The sequence below is a fragment of the Opisthocomus hoazin genome, chromosome 8 (genome assembly GCF_030867145.1).
Source record: "Opisthocomus hoazin isolate bOpiHoa1 chromosome 8, bOpiHoa1.hap1, whole genome shotgun sequence".
NCBI lineage: Eukaryota > Metazoa > Chordata > Aves > Opisthocomiformes > Opisthocomidae > Opisthocomus > Opisthocomus hoazin.
The window spans coordinates 39,399,337-39,422,416 of NC_134421.1; the positions used below are offsets into that span (position 1 = coordinate 39,399,337).

The 23,080-nt window shown below is 42.8% G+C and overlaps 1 protein-coding gene across 3 annotated transcripts in view; it reads right to left on the reverse strand.

Moving 5' to 3' along the window:
* Window positions 1–9,220: 9,220 nt before the first annotated feature.
* Window positions 9,221–23,080, reverse strand: part of ANO6 (anoctamin 6) — a 90,993-nt gene continuing 77,133 nt past the window's right edge. For 2 of the 3 annotated variants that reach the window (XM_075428306.1, XM_075428308.1), the window contains 3 exons: window positions 21,986–22,185; window positions 21,421–21,526; window positions 16,397–20,779 (listed from right to left, as the gene is read on the reverse strand). In XM_075428306.1, the coding sequence (XP_075284421.1) occupies window positions 20,573–20,779; window positions 21,421–21,526; window positions 21,986–22,185 (513 nt within the window). In that variant the 3' untranslated portion in view covers window positions 16,397–20,572. Of the gene's footprint in view, window positions 10,798–16,396; window positions 20,780–21,420; window positions 21,527–21,985; window positions 22,186–23,080 lie in introns of those variants that run through there. The other variant, XM_075428307.1, reaches the window with a different exon arrangement.

The following is a 23,080-nucleotide window of genomic DNA, read 5'->3' on the forward strand; positions in this document are numbered from 1 at the left end:
TTTTTCATTTTTTTGCTGCACGGCTTCAGCAGCAGTGGGGACGGGGAGTGCCACGGGCTCGCCTTTTGCTCAGTGGTTTGCTCACAGCACATGTGGGTGTGCAACCCAGCAAGCCCGAGAAATGGTAAAAACGCATCTCTCACGCCTGGGCTGGGTCCTCTGGCCAGTCCCTTACTGCCCAGCGAATACCCACAGGGGTGGCTGCAGAGAGAAACGTGGTTGTCTGGGGAACGGGAAGGGCCAAGGCAGGTGCCGGGGCATCAGGACCCACTCACAGGAACCAAACCCTGCAGCTGGCAGTGGATCCCTGGGAGATCTGAGTCTACGTGGCTTTTCTTTTTAACTTTTCTTTCTTCCTTAGAGAGTCTTTCCAGGAGTCAGTCCAGGAGTTTATTGTTGTCTTAATATGAAGGGATTTACACTGGTCATTCTTGGTAACAGCTGCTAATGGGATTTTTATTCAAAAATCTCTTGTGTTTTGAAATACCATTTAGTTTTCGAAGCAAACTCAAATTTGTAAGCATTCGTGTGAAGAAAAAAACTACTAGACTAGCCTCTGCACTGACTAGCTTATGTTACATAACATTCTCTAATTAACTTTTAAAAATTATTTTAGTTTAAATATGTAGTGTAGAGCCCTAGACACAGAGCTTTACGGTGCTTATCAATTCAATCAAGATATCAACAACCTCCCCCAAAAAAGAACAGATTGTAGGTGTGTAAAAGACTCCCCTTTTTCCTCCCGCAGAGAGCTTTTACTTTCAATATCAAAGAGCTTGGCTGCAGCATTTCTCCAGCTGCTTTATCCTGACTCCAGCGATGGCTGAGCCTGCAGGTGAGCTCCCGACAAAAACTGGGGCACCTCCCCAAATTCAAAGCGAAGCAGCTGGAGCTGGATGGGACACAATCTTTTTAAAATTCCTATTACTATATTATTTTGCTATATTTCTATTCTATTTTTCTTCTAATTTTTCTGACCCAATTAATGTCGTTTCACTTGAAATGGTTTGTACAGTCGTTAGAGGGGACTTGGGGAGAGGTAGCAGCTGTCAAGTAGATGCTGGGATGCTTCATCCCATAGCCCTCTGTGACTGCCCTCCTTTGTGTTCTGAGGCCTTTGTGCATGCCAACCTGGCTTAGGTGAGTTTGTCTAAGGAATTTAGGCAACCATACAGATCTCATGGCGGGGTAGAGTTGATTTGGGATTCTTACGTGAAAATTGAGTATATACGTAGAAAAAAATAATAGTAGAGTAGAAGATTATGTAAAGGATTTGCCTTCCTAACACCCAGACAAAAATAGCAGGTTTGTGTAACCTGAAGCACATAGGATGAGCTTTCTGATGACTGAGTAGGAATGTTTAGGCCCCAAATACCAGGTTGCCATTTTTTTTTCAGTTTTAATGTATGTGAAGAAGTGAAAGATCATTTGCAAAGTCAAGTGTAAAAATAATAGTGTCATGCAACAATTGCGATAATTTTTCAGGTGAACTTCTGAAATTTAGCATTTGTATAGTTTCATTGTTTTTAAAGCTACGATTAAGAATATATAAGCTTTTCCATCCTAACCTCTGGCTCACATCTACTGAGCTGATGTCTTGCATATTTGCTCTCTTGTGGAATAAAAATCACTTGCTTTTAGACTGAGCAAAATCTTCTCAAGGGGTCTTCAGTAGGAAAATGGTAGAAAACATGGCATAATTGTCTTTGTATCTTGTGAGATTTTCCCAGCTTGAAAGATTCCTAAACCACTTTTCAGCATATGGATGCAAGGTTAATTTGTAAAGATATCTGGCAAATTATTTTTATAATCACATTAGAAAACTGTCCTGCATTGCTGCGAGTGAGGAGGGACGGCTGCTTACCATTCCTGCTATACCAGCCAATCTCTAGAAATGTGTCTGGCCAAAACAAAAGAAGGAAGAGAAGTGTAACAATCTGTATTTGTATTTTATTAACATTCAAAATGGGTTGCCTTTTCATGTTAATAGGCCTTTAACGATTTTCATGGGAGAATGTCCTGTTTAGAGAGAGGGAACAGCTGATGAGTTCAACTACAGGAAAAATAACTTAATGTAATTCGTGTAGCATGGCAGCGTATTGAAATTTATAATGTAACTTGTGCTGCCTCAGTTGTGAAATGCCCTCGTCTTTACTCCATTCCATACAGTTTAGTACTCAGCTGAAAGACTGTTGAGAATAACTTTATCTTTAGTACGTTTACTAACAACATTATTTTGCTGCCCGTTTTCAACACAGACTGCTGTTTAGATCCTGTATTGGACTACATCATAACGGCCTTGATTCCAGAGGGCAGAAATAAGCTGCTTAAATAACTTCATTTGTGAATGCTCCTATGGGCATTGAATTGACTGAAGTCCTCCGAGACTTGCAGCTTGCTGGACGGTGGGGCTGGGCTGCTGAAGTGTGGGCAGGGGGCCGTGCACAGCGGTAGAGGGGTCTCTGTGGAGGGGGGGTTCCCCGGGTACCCCCGGGAGCAGCTGCCAGCCAGACCTGCCCCACTGTCGTGAGCACCGCATCCTCTGGGAAGACGTTGGTGATTGACGGCGGGTTGGCCTCTGACGTATAGGCAATTCCGGAATTAATTAAAGCTGCCTTTCGCTTGAGCTAAAGGGAGGAAGGACTGGGAGCTGGAGGGGCGGGGGGGCTAGAGTCACTAAAAAGGAAGAACCTAAAATCAGAAGCATGACAGAGTAATGAACACAGGAGAAATAATTCTGTTGCTGCCTTGCTCCTGCTTGCCTTGTCTTTCGAAAGTGCAGTGAGGCTCCGTACTGCACCTCTGGATGAAGAGCAGAGTGGTGTGTGACTTACGGACCTTACTTTACATGAAGAGGAATTGCTCTCCTAATCTGTCAGACAGGTGAATTGTATTGCGTTTAGCCAAGTAAAAGGTGGATATTGGAGGAAACAGTCCATTAAATTACCATTTACTAGTCCTAGAGAGATGTTTCTGAAGAAATAGGTCACAAAGGTGTGAGAGAGCAACCAAGTCTCTCATCAGCTCCTGGTTTTCTGTTTGGAAGAAAGACGGTTGCGGCTGGCTCTGGCTGAGTCACACAGCTTAGAGTAAGTCCTGCTAAAACCTTCTTACTCATCACCGCACAGACGAGAGTCGTGTGCTACTCACGTTGTGCGTTGCGTGCAGGTGGTGTCTCGGATGCTGTAGGGGACTTTTCCACAACTGAACCCCCAAAATGCCTCCTTGTAAGCGGGGTCAGACCCAAGGGCAGAGGAGATGCTGCCTCCACCCCAGGGCAGCCTGTGGCAAGTGCACGGGCTCTCAGCCACCCCTTCACCAGTCTGGAAATAAAGAGGGGTGATCCACACTTCACCCCTATTTTTGGTTTTGTTGGTGTCCCAAATCCCAGCACAGGCCAGGCAAGGTGGCGGGGCTGGCGAGGGCTTTGGGCTGGAGCTGGGCTGGCAGCGCAGGGCTGCCTTCGCACCTGGGGGGGTTCGGTCCCGGGAAAGCCCCGGCCCTCCAACCCCCTCTGCCTCGCCCCGGCCCCCTCCGGAACCACATAGCTCATAGGTACAGCAGAAGATTAATCGAGCAGTGGCATTGCTTACTTTTCCAGGCATTGCCTACTTTTCCAGTTGTAGAAAAAAAAAAAAATCCTTAATCTGGATTCTGGTTCAGGGACTCAGCCTCAGGACGCTTCTTCCAGATGCAGCTGCACACTGTGGAGCTGATGGTTGTTGCAGATGAGGGTGGTGCGTGCGGGCCCGGCGCTCTCTGTCTCTCGGGACTTCAGCACAAATCACACCTTCTCAAGAGAAAAAATGTTGTTTTTTTTCTTTTTCCAATTTCTTCCACTCTGCTCCCATCAACAGATCTCTGCTTGAGGTTTCCCTTTGATGAACTGGTATTTTTTCTGAAGAGAAGTAGGTGATGTTGAAAAATTCCATGTCAGCTGTATCCAGAATGATTTAAAAACTTTCCTGAGACCCAGTCCTGGTGATGGTAGCAGTGCAGCGTGCAATTAGAAACCCAGCTTGGAACAAGCCTTCAGAGAGAGCCCAGGGGTGTTGCAGACATGGCAGGCGAGCAGAGGGGAGGGAAACGCAAGGGCTGGATGTCGGTGGAGGTGCCAGATGAGTTCCCACCATCTGGCAGGGGAAATGGGGCGTCACCTCATGTCTCTGGTTCGTGGCAGGAGCGGGGAACGGCAGCGGTCAAAGGGTGGCTTCCAGCGCTGGGACTTGTGGCTCTGATTGCTCATATGAGCCCATGCTGGCCCTAAACTGGTGATGATGAGTTTGAAGGGTGAGACCTTAAGTTTGTAAAAAAAAAAAAAAGTACAAAAGTGAAAGAAAATCCATCTGCTGGGGCACTCCCCTTCTGCTTTTCCTCATTTAAAAATGCACGTTGGAGTGGGAGCTGCGTCCCACTCCGTCTGCAGGCACCTATACTGCTGTTCCCTGCAGCAGGACCACGCTTCGCTCTGGGGCTTCCCCATATAGTGAGAATACTTGTGCTAGTATTAGTAAAACTAGTCTGGGTTTGCAATGAAGAAAGCAGTTTTAAAATAAATGAAGGCTTTAAAAAGCAATGCAAATCAGCATTTCATTTCATGCAGTGCCATAGATCTGATTTTATTTCTAAGCTAGAACATCAGTAACAAATGTAAATGATACATCAGAAAATATTGCATACCTTTGCAACCGAAGTAAGTACCCAAGCTTTTTTAAAAATGGCAAAATTATTTGTATATTGTGCTTCTTCCTAATTTACAATCCTGAAAATTTGTTCAGTCACATCTGGTACATACCTAAGACTCAGATCCAAAAGCACTCAGATGTCTCACCTAAAAATTCCTTTAATACTTAGGTTTACAAGTCCGAGTCTTAAAAACCACCTATCATCTATGTAGCTTTTTCACTGATTGATACAAAAATGATGGATTTTTTTCCACCCTTCTACAAGTTATTTAAAAAATATAAGGTTTTCAGCAAGCCTCCCTGCAAGGATAAAAACCAAACACACTTGACAGATGCACTGAAAATCAGCAGAAAAGCAAAATGAAAACAGTCTTAAAATCAACTCTGTCTGACAACTAAGATTTTCAGTCCAGCCAGTATCAGCTTTTGGGCTATAAATGGTCTCTAAGCATATGTTAACGTCACTAGTGGGGAAGGGTCACAGAACATCTGAATTTTTTTGTTTCAGTCAAATTGCATGACAAAGCGATGAAAAGTTAGGCTTCTGATGTTACCTACTCTGTGTTATGGACTTAAATGTATTTTAGCAGCAATACTTCCATCTTAGGGCTTTGCAGAACCATGTTAATTTTCATGCTAGGAGATCTATAGATCAACATGAACATATGCATATATACATGTTTTTGCTCATTCATACGCTTTCTATGGAGTGAATATCTTTCACTCTGGTTTTTGTCATCACTGAGCTGATTAATCTAAATGGAATTTGTTAATGAAAAAGATACATGTTTTTTTTTTTCTATTAACACATACAAATCCTTGCAGAAAGGTTCCTGGCTAAAGTACAGTGTTTCTGGTCCAGGTTGGGAGGAAAGAGGAGGAGGGAAAAGAGGAACAGGGATGAACAATTCTCCTCTTTCTCCTACAGCGGGTGAGTGTCCCAGGCCTGTGCTGGGGTGCTGAAGGCCTTGATCTGAATCAGACCTCCCTGGCTTCAAACTTGGCAGGAGTGCGCTCAAATACTGGATGGTAGCTGGGATAAGAGTTAGTTGGGAATGACTGTCTGAGTTTCTTCTAACAAAATAATTTTATACTGTCATTTTAGATAATTACACATTAGCATAAGGACCTCCATCTGCTTTCCTCAAATCCCAGGTGAAAACACTTTGCTCCAGCCTTTTCCAGGCTTGTAAATCTGCTTGTGGAAAACTTCCCAAGGTCTTGGGTTTGCCTTGGGTTATGGAATATCAAACACTGGATTCTTAGAAACTCTCTGGGGAGGGAGAACATTTCCCATTCAGATCTAGTAAAAAAAAAAGTTTATTGTCTTTTTTACTCGGTTTTAAAAGTAGCTGAGAGATTGCTAATTTATTCCTGAAAGTTGTCTTTTCATGGAGCAATTGATGTACAAATTTTAGCAGATTAAACAAGCTGGTCTTGCTCTACTGGAAAGTGCTGCAGACAGCAGATCAGTAAATAGAATGAAAAGAAAAAAATACTAGGAAATTCCTGCCATGAAATTAATCACGTGTTTAAATAGGAGGAGCTGATTTCTGTAAAACCAAGAGTGCATTTTAGTCTTCCAGAGTGGTTCAGAGATTCAGACCTCAAGTGGAAGAAGTCCTAGAGGGGAGCTCTAATGTGTTGGCAAGCAAAGGACATGGAACAGTGAATAAGAAGGCAATATCTGTTTTATAAATACGTAGAGACAGCTTCATCTCTGTAATGTATTCATCATGCAGCAGTAAAAGCACTTTGGCCCCATGTCTTGAGGAGCATTCAGCTTTCACTGTTACTGCAGTGCATTGCATGTCCTGTCTGGTGGTACTGCACACTCAGTGTATCTTTTGGGCTTGTAGTTGGGGTGTGTTGGGAGGTATTTCATTATACTTAAGTAATCACGATCCAGATTTTCAAGGAGTATCAGTATGTCTGGCTGCAATGGAGTCAATGGAACCAAACTCCTTTATACCAGCTAAGGATCTGGTCCTGTGTGCTTAAAAATAGCCTGATGAGGGAAAGACCTCTCTACCTACTGAGAGGTTTCGTGACCCATCTCTGCAGCTCTCCTCCTTGTTGTTCGGGAAGGCTCTGCTGGGCTTCTGCTTCTTCATCTCCTTAGTCTCCCCCAAATCACTCACAAAAACAAATGTCACCAGAGAGAGACAGCTGCTTCTGCATATATTAATAATACGCAGCTCTATAAATGATTAATAAAAGATACCACTGACTTTGAGTGATGGTGTAGTAATTCACACTTAGCTGTATAGATGGCTCTCAGCCTTCATCCTGGCATTGCACAAGGCACCTGGAATGAATGATTACCCTGTCACGCAGACTATTGTTTCTAGTTGCTCAAGTTGAGCACTGCATATATCGGTCGGGATCATACAGCTGATTGTGGCACACGAGAGAGACCTGGCTCGCCACATGGATGGTCGGAATCAAAATGGTCAATTTTTCAAATTGCTTAATGATGCTTCTGTGGGAACGCTGCTAGCCGTAGACTGCAAGGGCTTTGTCCTTTGGCATGCTGGGGACCTAGGGCCGGTCCAAAGAGGTGTTTAAACTTGTGATCATATTTGATCCATTTTGGTGGATCCTATGAAGTGCCTAGTGCAGAGCAAGGTCCTGCTCCTCCTCCAACAATGGACGTGGTCACATTGTTTTTCTCCAGCTGTTCACTCCATGGGAAGTCACTGCACTTTCTGCCGTGCCTCTCTGTGTTCTCCATGACATTTGTGTTTGTGTGAGAGCTATCCCTGAAAAGGGAATGCTTTGTTTTTAAAAAAACTTTGCAAAGTTGCGATTGTGTTAAAAAAAAAAAAGAAGGTGAGAACTTAGTAAATTAAATTGTCCGTGTGTGACAGAGAACAAAAGCAGAAATACAACCTTGCCTGGTCACCTCCAGACAACTGAGCCTGTTCCTGTTTACCTCCAGGTGATTCAGCACATCCCAATGTCAATCAAAATGGATCAGGAGGGTCACACCTGAAAAGTGCCAGTTTTTCTCTGTTAATTGCAAAGAGATCCTGGGGTGGCTTGCTCAGATATAGATATTTAAGCTCCAGAGCCTTGAAACTTGGGGAGGTGAGGCTTAACCTTTAAATCCCTGTTTTCCCCATCCTCTATCACATTCTGCTGGGACAACAGTAGACAGGAGATGTTTTATATGCTGTCTCCTTAGCACAGGTGAGTGGAAGGAAGCAGTCATCACTAATATCTTGTTCATCAAATAATACTCGGTGTTAAAATGCTGTAGTTGAAAAGTGACTCTGCTGATGTGGAGCTTGTAGGGGTGCAAAATCCCCACAGAAACCTTGACCCTGATGATGGTCTGCAAATGGGAGGTGGAAAATCCGATTGGGTTGTCCCAGATGGAAGGATAAACTCCAGAGTATTTAGTTCTGCAATTGAATCCTCGCTCCTCTTCAGAGGAGAAAATGGGGCCTCAGGAAAGAGTTTGGTGCCTTTGTGCTGGTTTCTGAGTGAAACAAACCTTTCAGGGGAAACAATGCTAATGGAGTCATCGCTTTGGCACATGAGCCCTGCTGGAAAGAAGGTCTGTTAATCCCCTCTATAGTCTCTCTATTTATACCCTTAGGCTGCACATAAACTGGCCAAGTACAAGAACAAAAGCTGACTAGAAGTATCTCCTGTGACTGTTGTTCTCATGAGCTATTATCCCCTTTATTAAGGATCAGGCTAAGAACAACCTCTGTTAAGGACAATGTTCTGCGAAGAAATGTGATTATCATGCTGATTTAGGTGAAACGAGGCCTTGCGGCTGGCCTCTCCCTCTGCCCTCCCTGCCCATTTTTCTTATTGTGCTTTTAAGCGGTGGTGCCATCAGTCAGACTGGAGGAATGCCCCAACCCCAGCCACCTCCATTGCTCGGGGAACCAACCCCGAGGGGGCCTGGGCTTGCACATGCACCAACATGAGTATCGGCCTAGAAGTACACTTTGTCTGCTCAGCCATTACTTTTAGATATTCAGTAATAAAACAGAAAAAAATAATCTTGGGCTATATATTTGTGTGTCACCTTAGACATGGGATCTCCTAGAGAAGGCAGAGGCATGGGACGGTCCACCAGGTCGCTGGTGTCCTTCCTTGTGTTTCTTTACTTACAGTCGTTTTAGAAATTAATGTATCTGATATTTCGTTTGTTTCTTTAATATATCTAAAACTCATTAATAATCGTTATTACGTTGTATGCAGTTTTTATTTAACGAAAATAAAAATCCACATCAACGTCCTGTTTCACCTTGACTGAATGGAGATGTACCTTCTTGACCTGGAAGGCAGTACAGCCCAGGTTCCTTTGTGTCAGTCAAACCCAAAGAGGAAAACAGACCAAAGATGGCTTTTCTGATCTTTCTGCAAAATACATTTCCAGAGGCTTCTGGTGAACTTAATCCTGTCCATTATGCATGGAAATGCACCATCAACTGGGAAAATGCTTTGGAAATGTAGAGTGCAAACAACTCCAGTGGTTTTGCTAGAGAAAAAGCAGAGGGGGGAATTCATCATACTTGGCTGTACTGAACATGAGATTTCCTCTTCGGAAAGCTGCTTGTCTGCATTGAGAATAGCTGTGATGTACCTTAAATTCTTGCAGTTAGAATGGTTGAAAAAGTTTGATTAGACCATATCTGTAACAGTTTTACAAACTGTGACCAAATTCAGTGTTTCCATTCTCATATTAGAAGTATGACTGAGGACAAATCATTAGGCAATGTGAACTTAAGGAGTCTGTGAAGTGAACGATGGACATTCTTGAAGTAAAGTAGTAAATTACATTTTCAGACTCTGTGGTTACAATTTTCTAACCCTTCCAGTGTTGAACAATCAAAAATTTTATCTACAGGATACCCTGACCTTTCAAGTCATAATCCCATTTAAGTCCAGACAACAGGAATAAATTAAATCAATGCAAAGAGTGACATATTAGTTTGTGGGGTTTTTGTGCTTGTTGAGCTGTGATACTCATTTGTGAAATGAAAATAACCTACTCTAGTAACAGTTTAATTACAGATAGGCCAGATGAAGCTGTTGGTATTTAAAGACAGAATATGTTTATATTTAAAGAGATTAAACTCCTGTCACAATGGAAAGATAAAGCAAAAAAGGATCATGAGATAAAGAGTGGTAAGTGCCATATCTCAGGCTTAAGTCTGAAGCTAACTGGGGCCAGATGCTGGACTTAGATTTGCTGATGCAGGATTCTTATGAGCATACTGCTGCTTCAGGATGTCAGCCTGAGAGAGCACACCAACGGAGGGCAGAGAAGAACTGCTCAGACGCCATTTTGACCATAAGCTACAAACTGCACGTATAGTCAGTTCTCATTTTTTTTGCAAGACCAAGTGAAAACCAGAAGCAACAGGAGAAATCAAAGGTTTAGGAATTTTTGCCCAAATCTGACTTATCCTGGAATTTGGAAGTGGGTGAATTGGGTATTTCTATTTTATATAAAAGCAAGACAAATCAGAGTATGATTATTAGATGTGCACAAATCAGGCAGTCCTGAATCTGGAGGAGGGAAAAGCATTCCACCTCAGAGTCAAGGTTGAGGCATGCTTAGATCTTGCTCCTCAGTGATGAAGAGGGAAGTTGGAGAGCCTGTTGTCCACCACATTGAAGACTGTCTCTTTGGGCTTGACTGTCTGAATCCACAGCTTGTCTCTTGCCTGTTAAAACAGGAATTATCTCCAAGGCGGGTACTGTACAGAGCCACTAGCACTCATGTAGGAGCTGCAGTAGCGAATATGGGAGGAGAACCACTAGCAGTGTCCTTACTGGTTATTGTAAGAATTCTTTTCCCTATTAAAAAAATCTATTTAAATATTCCATAAGCTTTTTCTTTTCCTGAGAAGTCGGCTTTAACTAAAGAGGGATATCTGGAGAATAGAAGCGGTCTTAGGGAACCAGCTGTTTGCCAGCGTTGTTAGTGTCTCTTTGTGAAGCTACTTCTGAGAAAAAGCCTTCACAGGTCCTCCGGCATCCTCCTGGCCAACCCTTGGTGGCTGTTCAGCTTCCTCGGGGAGTTGCAGTTCAGCCCGCTTTCACTTTCCTGCTGGCCGAGGCTCTGCATTTTGAAGACGTGTACCTGCAAGATAAGACATCACATATTGTTCGCTCTTTCTCTAGCACAGACAGGGTTTGATGTGAATCTTTGTTTTCTCAACAGTAAAAGTTGTATTTAATCTAAGATTTTTTAAATTTAATACTGATAAATCGTGCACTTTATTAACGTATATTCACATTCTGCCTTAGTCTATTAGCTGTTTGTTGTACAGATGTGATGCATTGGCTTTGTAAACACACAAAGAGAAGGAGAAAAAAAGCATTTGTAAACCAAGTTACTTTTTCCATGAAGTAGTGGAACTGTGAGAGCTGCATTCATCCCATGCAAGCCTGAGGATGGCTCAGCTGATCTAATACAACCCTGCCCCTGAAACGGCAGGTCCAATGCCCCAGCTTCTGGCTATATGCTCCCTCACCCCTTGCACTGGTTCTGCTGCTGGCTGGATCTGTAACGAGATGGTTTGACTCACTGATCCAGAATAAAACTGAATAGATAAAAATGGGGGGAATTTTCTGCTGGGTTGGTGAGTTGAGTTGTCTTCACAAAGGGCCTGAGGAATGCTGTGCAAAAGTGCATGGTGAAGGTTGATGGAGAGGGAAAGCGATGACTCTTTTGGTAGCACAGATCTGTTACACCTGCCCAGCTACCTCTTCCACCTCCCCAGCCAGGACATGGGGCTGTGAAAGTTTAAAACAATCCAAGTGCTTTCTGCTGTCCTACCCTGCTGTGCCATGACACAATGCCCCACTCATTCCATGCACCAGCAATTGTGTTCATCTGGCCCCATGATGAGTTCTTTCAGTGTGCTAGACTGTCAGAAAAATGTACAGTATATGTATGGTTTTAGTTAGCTGTCTCCCTCTTGAGCTGGTTCTCAAGGATGTCAAAAGAACACAAGTGACATCAGAGAAATGTGCAGAAAAGCTTGCCCGGGGACTCAGAAGGTGGTTGAACCATGACAGAGGTGGCTTAGATTAGTTGAAGCTCTAGGCTGCAGTTCTCTAACACACCTGTTTTCTGCATTTCTGTTTCCCCTATGCTTAGACAAATTTGGGAGGCACAGTTACATTTTCTATCATCTGACTGATTTTTCATCTGTACAATGGCATAGCTATACAATGGACCTAACTCTGACATCAGGTTTACAAATAACTCTCATTACCCACAGGATGGGAGAAACCTACAAGAAAGAGAATCTATCTACAGAACAAAGGTATATTAATAATTTTAATAAGATCATACACAGACATGAAAAACAAAACCCAAATAACCAACTCATGTTTGCTTGCCAAAAATGTCCACAGCTCGTCCAATTAATTTGATGAGGTACAGAAATTAGCAAATAATTTACCTTAGGCTCTGATAATGCTAAGCCAGATTGTAAGAAATGGATGGACTTGGATTTCCAGGCCCTTCCATACGTCAAGCACAGCGGTGAGAAAAAGTTCCAGCATGATTCCCATATGTACCGTAGATCATACTTCAGCTTCTTGATACTTTGGACATCCTTCTTGTGGCAAGGTCCCCGTACTTGATTGAGTTTGTAGCACGGGTGATACCTCGGTGAGCTATGCGCAACTTCTGTGTGCCTGGGACTGCTGAACGCCATTGGAGAACTAGAGCAGTCATTGTCTTTGATTTAGTAGCAAAACCTGTTTTCATTACTTGGTCTCAAGTCCTGAGGACAGCCCAAATCCTCCAGCACTGGAGCTTTCAATAAGACATTGTTTGTTCTGTTGCACTGTCAATAAGATGTCATTACTTTAGCTACAAGATAAGAAAGGATTTGTTAATGGCTTCTCTTGGGGGGATGGTGACATTTTTTTCCCCTCATAGATCACTGGGGAAAAAATATGGGAGCAGGCTGACAAGGAAAGAAAATCAGTTCGGCTTATTTTTTGTATTTATGCCTTCCAGTTAAAGTTTGAAGTTATGAGGAGCGCAAATGAAGCCTTTTTGTTTTATTTGTAGTTGTGTGAGAAAAGTGACATAATACGTAATGTGCCTTATTATATATACCTTTTTATGAGACAAAAAAGATGCCTTAGCATCTCTTCAAGGGAAAGTTATTGTGAGCTGTAACAGGTCTATAATCTGCCACTAATCTGGAAGTACTGTACTGCACGAGAGGCAGATCAGTTTTTGCCTTTCCCAGAGCTAAGTAGTTACTAATTCACAGCAGATATGGCAAGAATTTTTCAGCTCTTGCTTGGGCCTAGCTGTCAGCTCTGTAACGTGGGGGCTGCGCAGCTGGGGATGGAGCGGCTGTGGCCCTCGCCCCGCGACCTCTGCCTCTGGCCAAAACCTCCCACAGAGATCCCTGTCCAGTGTCACCTCTGCCTGCAGCTGCACAGCAGGATTCTGCAGGCTGCTGTCATGGAGCCTCCTGGTCATCCTGGGGTTTTCACAGACCAGGTGGCATTTTGGCAGTCTCAGAAATAACAACACCGTGTTCTTTGCAAAAACGCATTTAAGACAACCGTTAAGGGCCCGATTCTGCCAATTTTTAGCTGTCTGTGTAATAGTCAATGTAGTTAAAGTTATGAGCACCCAGAGGCCATGTATGATCTTGTAAAACTCCCTCAGCTTCAGGTGAAGTGTGAGCTCAAGGCACAACAGCTACCCCTGAACAGGGACATTCAGAGGACCCAGAGCAGTTGCCAAGACCAGCCCTGCCTGTTTGCAGTTGTTCCGAGGACTCTTAAAGGCATAACCAGCTCAGGCAGGCAGGAAATTCCTTTTTTATAACTCATTAAAACAGTGATGGCATGAGGAGCACATTTGGTTGCGTCTTGGTAGGTTTCTTGGGCTGGAGGCTGCCTCTCCCACTGCCCCGTCCCCCACTTCCCACCCTGTGTGACCCTCTGCTGGGCTGGCTGTGCTGGCACAGGCACCCACCATGGCACAGCTGCCCACGCCGGCACAGCTGCCCATGCTGCTGCACTCCCCTGCCAGGCACATAGCTACACAAGCAGAGGGGTCGGCACGAGGAAGCCCCAGGATGGCCGGGAGGAGGCAGAGCCCCTGCCTTCGCATGCTGGCACAGCCACCGAAATATTTTCAGGGGACAAGCAACCTTAACCCCTGGCTTGCCTCTTGGTAGCCACGCTGCTCTCAGCTCAGTAAAACCCAAGAACGTGACAAGCCCCAAGTGCCATCAGCCCTTGGTGGAGGGGATGGATACTGTGATAAGCCCTAAGTGCCATGGGCCCTTGGTGGAGGGAAGGATATTCCGGGCAAATGCCGGGCTTGGGGGTGTGGTCACTATGGTCACAAGCGAAGATCCTGCAGTGCCCTTGCCGCAGAGGCTTACATGTAACTCTCCTTTTGCTGAGCAGCCGGACCGATTTAGAAAATGACTGCCTGAATGAGCACAATACGGCTGTAACAGGAGGCCAGTTGCTGGGAGCCAAACGGGATCCCAGAGAACGGGGAGGTAAGGCGATAGCTGCCGGTGGCTGTGGCTCCCAGCTCAGCTTATTTAGCCACTTGTTGCGTGGCGTCCACCCAGAAGCAGAGAAATTACGTGAGAGGCTTACACAGATACTATGTTAGTATCTAAAAAAATAGAATACATGATATTGTGTTAATGCTGTCAGAGCTGGCTCTAATTTCCCTTGTGTTGCACAATGTAAGAATTCCTCTGTAAACTCTCTCTTCCTACGCTAGAGGTGGCTTTTTGGTGTCCGCGTCTGTGCTCACTGCACTATGGAAAGCAGGAGGATTTTCTCTGTGGTCCAAGTCGCATGCTTTTACTTCTTTTATTTTTCTTCAGCATTTAGGAGATTACCATAGCCTACATATTTATAGAGAATAATATATCTTGATATGACTGGATGGATGACTTTTTTCTTTACTGGAAAAGAGCGTCTTGCAGTGCGAGGCACGCAGGGAGTTACGTTCCTTACAGTCAGCAGAACACCCATCAGTGTGTGCACATGTGTTTGAAAGAGGGTGGAGGATACGTGTTCACATCTGCATTTCCATAGCCTGTGCTAGGGCTGCCAGGGATAACCAGAGAATTGATGAATCTGTTCTAAAAGCAAGAGAATTGATTTAACTTCTTTGTGTCGTTGCTGACTGATAAACTGTAACTTTAATCCCAGCAATTACAATTGCTTTTATGGGATAGCTGTATCAGACAATGCAGTAAAAAGTGTAGAAAAACAGCTTTAAAAGGCTCTTGTTTTGATGCACTCCCATCTTGTAAATAAAAAACACTTTCTTCAACTTTCCTGGAAAGAAATTGTTACTATTATCAGGCTATGAAGATATGTTATTTTCCTATGAGGACAGTATTGCCACAGGCCCTATGGATGTTATTTATGACTAACTACGTACATATCTTTTCAGGGTTTTGTGTACCTGTTACTGATCCATTGATCAGTATGTTGAGGTTCACGTAAATGCAAATAAAAATAAAGCCTGCAGCCATCAGTGCTGCTCCCCCGTATGGGAAATGTAGCCTTATTTAGTAGATTGGAAATGGCAGGTGGGCATACCAGAGAAAAATCTAGAGTTGGTGTGAATTGCTGATACCTTTGCTGAACTCTCTGGTGACGTGCAGGTGGGGTGCAGTGACGATGACAAGGTGGAGTGTACCAGGTGGGGCATTCTGTGCTCACCTGGCACCAACTGGGTATCCAAAATCAGTGCAGTTCATCCGCTCTGTGACAGAAAGAATTAAAACTAAACAGGCAATACCAGAAGTAATACACTACTCTGGCTATTTGTGTATTAAGTAGGAAAATACTAAAGCCTGTTCTTTGAAGGGTTTTAAATGTATCAGTCAGCGTAAAAACACACCGTCCTCATATAGATTTGGACAATGGTGCTACTATATCCTTCTGCTTGTAGGAAAATAACCCTTTTTGTGCTTCATCACGAAGTTCCTTTTGTTCTCCTTCCAACAAAGCCAAATTGATGTAAGAGTGGCAGAACAGCTTGGGTACCGGCATGTGTACGACACAGAGCCCTCAGTCAGCAGAAAGCAGGTTGGATGGGGTGGTAACTCTGCTTCCACAACTATCATGAAGCTACACTTGAAGCAGATCTTGGGAATCCCTGATGTGAAAAAAACCAACACACCTCAATGCAAAGAAGGTTCTTTGCAACTGTTCTTCAGGTCTTAGCTAAGACTTAAAGACTCTTTCCTCTATGTAGAGCAGAAGAGTCAGCGCAGAAGCAGAAGAGAACTGATGGCTGGGTGGATGGATGGCAGGGAAAGACAGAGAGAGTGGACTGCCCAGAGATGGGAGCATCACAGGCTCCATCCAGATGAAGAAATAAATGATGACTCTGATACATGACACAAGGGTTATCAGGACAGGATTGAAAGGGTATAAAGACCTAAACTGTTTCTTTCTGTGAGAACATAACAGTCCTTGTCATCGACTTGGTGTTGAAAGGAATGACTTCCATCTAGAGGATGCAGAAAAAACAGGAGATAAATTTCAGTACTAGTAACAGTTTAATGGAAAAAGATTGAAAAAGAGGAGGAATATGGAAATTAGACAGGGATGACATTCTAAGAATTTAAATGTGACATTTGGCAGGAGCAATATCTTTCATGGAAAAACAAACAATGCTAATCAACATCAGATGTATTGTTATTTTAAAACAGACTTTATTTAATGACAATAAATATAAAGAAGTCTTAATATTCAGAAACTAATACCAAACATTCTTAGAAAAAATACAAATAATACGTTCTTACATTCTCAATTTTATCACCATACAGAGTCTTAAAACTGTGGCAACAGTCTGTAATTTATGGTGCTTGTTAAGGCAATGAAATGGTCACTGGTGCAAATTCACCCTGACTTCAGCAAATCTGTATAAAGTAAGAGTCTGGCTTACATATAAAATATAAAAAAGAGTAAAATTATACATAGTTTAAAAAAAATGCTAATTTTCCCTTCATGCAGATCTTTAAATGTTATTAAAGTGACCTAGCATAAGAAAAAGAAGTTACAAATACTTATAGGTTGGCAACCTCCCCTCTCCGCCCCACATTTTGTCCTGATGCCTGTGCAGAGCTCCCATGCGCAAGCAGAGCACATTTCAGCAGTTGGAGGCAGAGGCTGCAGAAATTGCACAGCTTAAGAGATGAAACTATTAAAATGCAATTATTAGGCACTCGGTCGCTTGTCCTCTGCTTTCTCTCTCATTCAGAACTGTGGTGCGAATTACATGGCAAACTGAACTGAATTCCTGGTATAATGTCTTCCGAAATGAAATGTTACGGCTACATTAGCAAGGAGTGTGGCACTTCAGGAGCAAAGTGCTAGAGAAAAAAGCTGATGTCGGCTAGGTGGTGCCCACGCAGTGCTCACCGCTCTCCTCAGCCTAGCTCTGGCTTTAGTTCTCTGGACTAAGCATCTGCCAGAGACCACTCAGTGCGTGTCTGAAGCCTGCCTTCTGGTTCAGTTTAAACCAAGAGGCATCCAGCCCTTGAGCCCTGAGACCAGCCCGTGGTCGAAGCATTGCCCAGAGAGCAGGGACAAGAGGAAGACTAGTTTCAAAAGCACGCTCTTGATCTGAGCAGAAATGGTAGTATAGAAACACCCCCGAAGCTGATTAGAATTTTATTATGGGAGGAGCCCAAGTCATACACGCTTTGCTGATGTAGCATTTTTTTTAAACCATCATTTTGAAGACAGGAATATAAACTCTAGAGGACACCGAGGGCCAACTGCCCCTTTAGGAAATGCTGCCAACAGATGTAAGAAGTGGCAACTGAGAGGAACCCAACAAGGAGCAGAAGACCAGGCGCTCCCGAAAACCAGCCCTAAGCTCTGCCACTGCTCTCGGTGTGACCCCAGGCAAAGCACTAAATTCCTTTGTTTCCTAGTCTCTTTACCTCTCAAAAAGAGCAATAAATGCTTCCTGAAGACCAAATAATTACCTGAAATGGTCCATTCAGTGTAGCACACAACAGCGCTTAGTATATCAACACCAATGGCTTAACAACATGATTTTGAGTTGTATTTTCATTCTCTTTCCTTCATGTTTTGGCTTGTCTTCTTCACTTTATAGTTGGGGTTTGCATTAGGAAGTGATCAAAACTCCTTCAGAAGACGTCCTGTTATTCTTACAACAAATCATTCTTGTTCTTAAGGTTTTATTCAAGTCAAACAAGATTTGAAAATGCTGTATTTTTTCCCCTTATCACAGGATGCTGCCTTGCCTGCCGCAGCCCTCCAAAGGGTGCTTAAGGCACGCTGGCACTGTCATCGCGAATGGGGGAAGGAGAAGGGCATCTCGGCTGAACACAGCTGCAGATGGGGAAGGTACAGTTCAAAGCTAAAATCAGAAGTTCCAAGTCCGCAAGGAGCTGACTGGCCTTTACAAGCAAACTCATTTTGCACAGGAAAGTCCTGAGTACTTCACTACAATTTTTCCATGAAACCGTTTTTTTGGACAGAAGTGTGTTTTAAACAGAAGTTTTGTATAGCATGCAGTGACAGGACCATAGGCAATGGGCACAAACCGAAACACTTTTTTACTGTGGGGGTGACTGAGCACTGGCACAGGATGCCCAGGCAGGCTGTGGAGTCTCCATCCTTGGAGATATTCAGAGGCCATCTGGACGTGGTCCTGGGCAACCGGCTCAATGTGGTCCTACCTGAGCAGGGGGGTTGGACCAGATGACCTCCAAGGGTACTTTCCAGCCCCAAGAATCCTGTGATCTGGGGAAAAGGTCAAATCAGTACTGAGGGAATATATTTTGGTAAGAAATTCTGTCTTGTTTAGAAACTTCTGAGTGTTTGTCCATCTGCCCAATTTATATTTGCTTCCTGGTAAAATAAAGGTTTGTCATGATTCTGATGAAACCAAAATAAATAGCAAAGGGTGGAATTCCCTGTGCAGAGAAGCACTGGTTCCATTGCTGCTCTGGCTCACTGTCATTTATTGTTATGGTCCATCTTGTTTTTCTGTCCTGTGTCTTTTTTTGTCTTCAGGTGGTCTCTACAGAAATTTTTCCAGGCATTGCGGTAAGTAACCTTCAGTTCTTCAGTGTCAGAAATGTGAGTGCTTCTCTGGAACCTGTGAGTTTCTTTCTTTCATCTTTACATGATATTTGAACCAAGCTTTCCTCTCAGGTTCTTCCATGCAATCGTGCAGTCTTGCTGAGTGAAGGTTTGTGTATGATGGCTGCTGAAAGACCTCTCCTCATGTGCTACCTCTTCTGGTTTAAATGTTGCCGTTTTGAAAGGTAGGCTTGAGCCACACAGCAGTCAGAATTTAGAATTTTTGCCACATAATTCAGACATTTGATTCCTTCTGATTATTGATGGGATAAAATACATTTTATCAATGCGACTTAGTTTCTGCAAGCGAACTTCTCAATATATAAAAAAGCTATATGAATAATCTGCCTAAAAATTCTGCATTTGTATTACATTTAAGAAGAATACAAAATCACAAACCCAGCAGTAATCACCTGGTTTAGCGTACAGACATACTTCTGCTTTTTCAACAAGATTTTCATTTTCGGAATTTGTAGAAATTGGTCCACTAGAGCCACTAAAAGAGAAAGCAAGTTCATAATCTGGAATGTCACTGCTGCAGACAGAAAGCAGAGCTCTACATACATGCTTAATCTGTAATTCCCTAACTCCCAGGTTGCAACTGGAGCCGAAATAGCCAAAGAGGTCTGCAGCCTAATTTGAAGATGACTGATGGCTCTAGCACGTGTATCCACACCTCTAACATCCTTCCTAGCTATTTAAAGTTGCATAACATGGTGAAGGCATGTTAAATGGTTTTTTCCAATCTCTAGTTTCAACAGATTCATGGTCTTATCAGAAGTCACTTTATCACGCAATGTTGTATCACAACAGGTCCAGCTGCACATTCTTCCTGTTGGAATCTGTCGGCGAAGAGCATGGTGACTGGTGTAGGAGAAATGCGAAAGACAGCCCTCCACAAATACTGATTTAGTATGTGAAAAGAGTTTTAACACTCATTACTGTTACAGGTGCGAGACCTTCAAGGCTATGGTAATTCGGAGCAGAATGCCCAAGTGAACTAACGAAAATACATTGACTAGGGAAAGATAAAACGCCTGAATTTTGTACTCACTCGAGTGCTGTGAAGTCAGTTTGTATGCATTGATTTCAAAGGCAATTCTCCTGTTTACACAGAGATTGATGACCAGGATGGGCTTACAGTCCTGCTGCTTCTTGTGATACAAGTCCATGATTAATTGAAATATCGCGTTATCCATTTAAGTCTCAGTATGCATAGCTAATTCAGTGTAGCACACAACAGCGCTTAGTATATCTATGCCAATGGCTTAACAACATGATTTTGAGTTGTATTTTCATTCTCTTTCCTTCATGTTTTGGCTTTTCTTCTTCACTTTATAGTTGGGGTTTGCATTAGCAAGTGATCAAAACTCCTTCAGAAGACGTCATGGTATTCTTACAACAAATCATTCTTGTTCTTAACGTTTTATTCAAGTCAAACAAGAGATTTAATAGCTGATGGCTAAATAAAGTGGAAAACACTCTATGTTTTTGAGAATTAATCTGCATCCTTTTAAGATGATAAATAATTTTTATCTTCAAATGTTAAAAAAAGATGTCCTACTAAAGCTGTTTACAAAATTGATAACTCTTATCTGAGTCATAGTGGTTGCACTTGTGCAAGGAAAACAGGTAAATGAGCAGGTAATAGTTGCAAGAAACAATCTTTAGTAAAGGGAATTAATCCAAAGTGTGATTAACTATTGGTAATATCTGGACAGGTATTAGTTGGCTAAATACTGTTATTCTGTATAAAAAAGTACTTATTCAGCCTTTGGTCGGAAGGTGTTGTCTACTCCTTTGATAATTTTGTCAGCTATTTTTCCCATGGTTTTTTTCACAACTTTGAGATCGTTCTCATGCAAGAGTTTCTGTGTTAGGTACTTCTCTCGTTTGACCTTGCTCTTGGTCTTTTGTGATACATCCGGAATTATGTATGAAATAATAAACTTCACAAAGTATATGACATGCTGGGGAAGGTGAAGATGAAAAAATGTCAGAGAGGTTGAACAGGACATTAGAATTATTATACATGAAATGTCACATTATCTCTTAAGACTTTGAGCTGGTTCTGAACCTGTATCTATCACAGTTGCACAGTATTTTAAAAAGCAGACATGACTAATGAATAGAACAAATGTCTGATAAATAAGAATTTCAAAGCCCAGATTGTAGGTGCAGAGGAAGGAGCAATTGCTTTTTGATGCTTATCTAGAGACTGACCTCTTGCAGTGACTGTCTTCATACACTTCACTCTGCTAGTGCATGTGTATCGTGCACATGTGTTCATGAGGCTGTGTGCAAACTTCCTCTAAGCATATGTAAAAATATTTTTGGTGCAACTTTCCCTTCTGTTTCTGGGGCTAAAAATCATTTCACAGTTCTTGAGAAAAGAAACTGCAAACATGTGGGGCAATCCTCCACTGATGTGACTTCAGAGACATCTTCTTCTAATGGAGCTACACTTTATTCACATCTCCCAAGTTCTTGCCCATGCTATCACACATTGCCAGCTCTGATAGCCGTGCCCGGACACAGTGTCTGTGAAGGATTTTCTGCATGGAGGGAAGAGGAGTCTAAAGAAGTTATGCTCGAGACCCTGTACGCTTACCTCCATGACAATGATGAAAGCCAGCTTGGCTGCAATGACATGCCAGTAGTATATGTTATGCTCATATTGGTGCTGGTGACCAGGAGGGTAGCGGAGATCCCGGTATCTGAAAGCAGTGTAGGAAAGTCAGGACCTAATCTCAGACATCTCTGCAGTAAGGCAATGTGGCCAGAGGATGGAGCAAGACATGTCCCTGTTAATGCATCCAGGAACAGTTAGCTGTTTGTAACTACAGTGACAGGTAAAACTGGATCTGCAGAATAAACTATGCTTGGCTGAAATGTCTATTTTTTTGCCTCTCTGTTAAGAGTTACTTACAAAATTTCTGAAGTGCTCTTTTTTTGAAGACTATCAATTATGAGAAAAACAAAAAAGAGTAAGAATTTTCTGAGTGACACAAACTTCTGGGTGAATACTTCCACTCAGTTCTGCCTTTCAAAATACACTGGCTTTTACTGTGTTTTAACATTTATTAGTGGATATTGTTAACTGAGCTAGATTATTTGGATATTAAAAAAATGTATCTACTCTTGTCAATGCAGAAGATTGGTTATTTGACACTTGCCTGCATGTTGTTTGGTTCCCAAACCACGGAGAAAACGGCTTGCTTGCATTCTTGAAGTCTGATACATTGAAGACAGAAAGTGTACTGTTTATATACCCTTTCATAGTGTGACTGCTGTGACTCCCATAAGGAGGGACCGAAAAGGACCAGTAATAAACCAGTCGAGGAATCATGTCAGACGTAAAAGCAATTATCATAGCCTGCATTTCAGAAAAAGAAGACAAAAAAGCAGAGCAGCATTTAAGAAACAAGTCTTAATATGCATGCCTTTGCCTTATACTTAGTATCTCAAAAGTTACAGGTGAGCTGAAAACAGAAGATATGTGCTTCTCCAGTCAGTGATTCCATCTGTAGATGAGCATGTGGCCACTCACGGGCATAAAACAATCTCTTTCTGGAATGTGCGTGGTTTTTAAATTAGGCTAGCTCTGCTGGATGCCTTAAAAAAGTTGTAATATAATACACTTTTTTCCTCATGAGCATGCAGTGGAGATCAGCAGCCAAATTCACCTTAAGGTACTCTATGGTAACCTTCAGCAAACATGCTTGCTATCAGATGTACTTATGAGATGCTTAAAGAAATCCTGCCTGATGAAACTCATGGAAACAACAGAAAAGTCCTTCAGTAATAGAAGATTAAATTTCACCAGGAAGCCTGAGGTTTGAGTAAAAGAATAAAATAAATTGTGTATATAGCTGATCTGTTTCTGACTCTCGAAACATCCCACTATTTCTGAGGTGCTAGCCAGCCCAAATTCATCTTGGCACTTGTTGCCTCATAGGTTTCAATGTCAGTACATGTGGAAACTGCTCTTGATGCCAAGTTAATTTTTTTAGTAGCAGCTGCATAGTGCTGTTTTACCTATGACGTGACCATTTGTTTTTATCTCGTTCCCAGGAGAGTCCCTGTCCTACTTGGTCTTCTAGTCACAGCCTGGGTAGGAAATTGCATCTGTGGGTTTGCTGTGGGAAGACTTTCCTAAACTCATGGACTTCCCAGAACATCCTGCTCTGGAGGGCAGGCGAACTATGTTTGGTCCAACCTCCTCCTCTGCTATTGCAAATTCTAAAGGTTTCCCTGTGAGGAAGATCTGC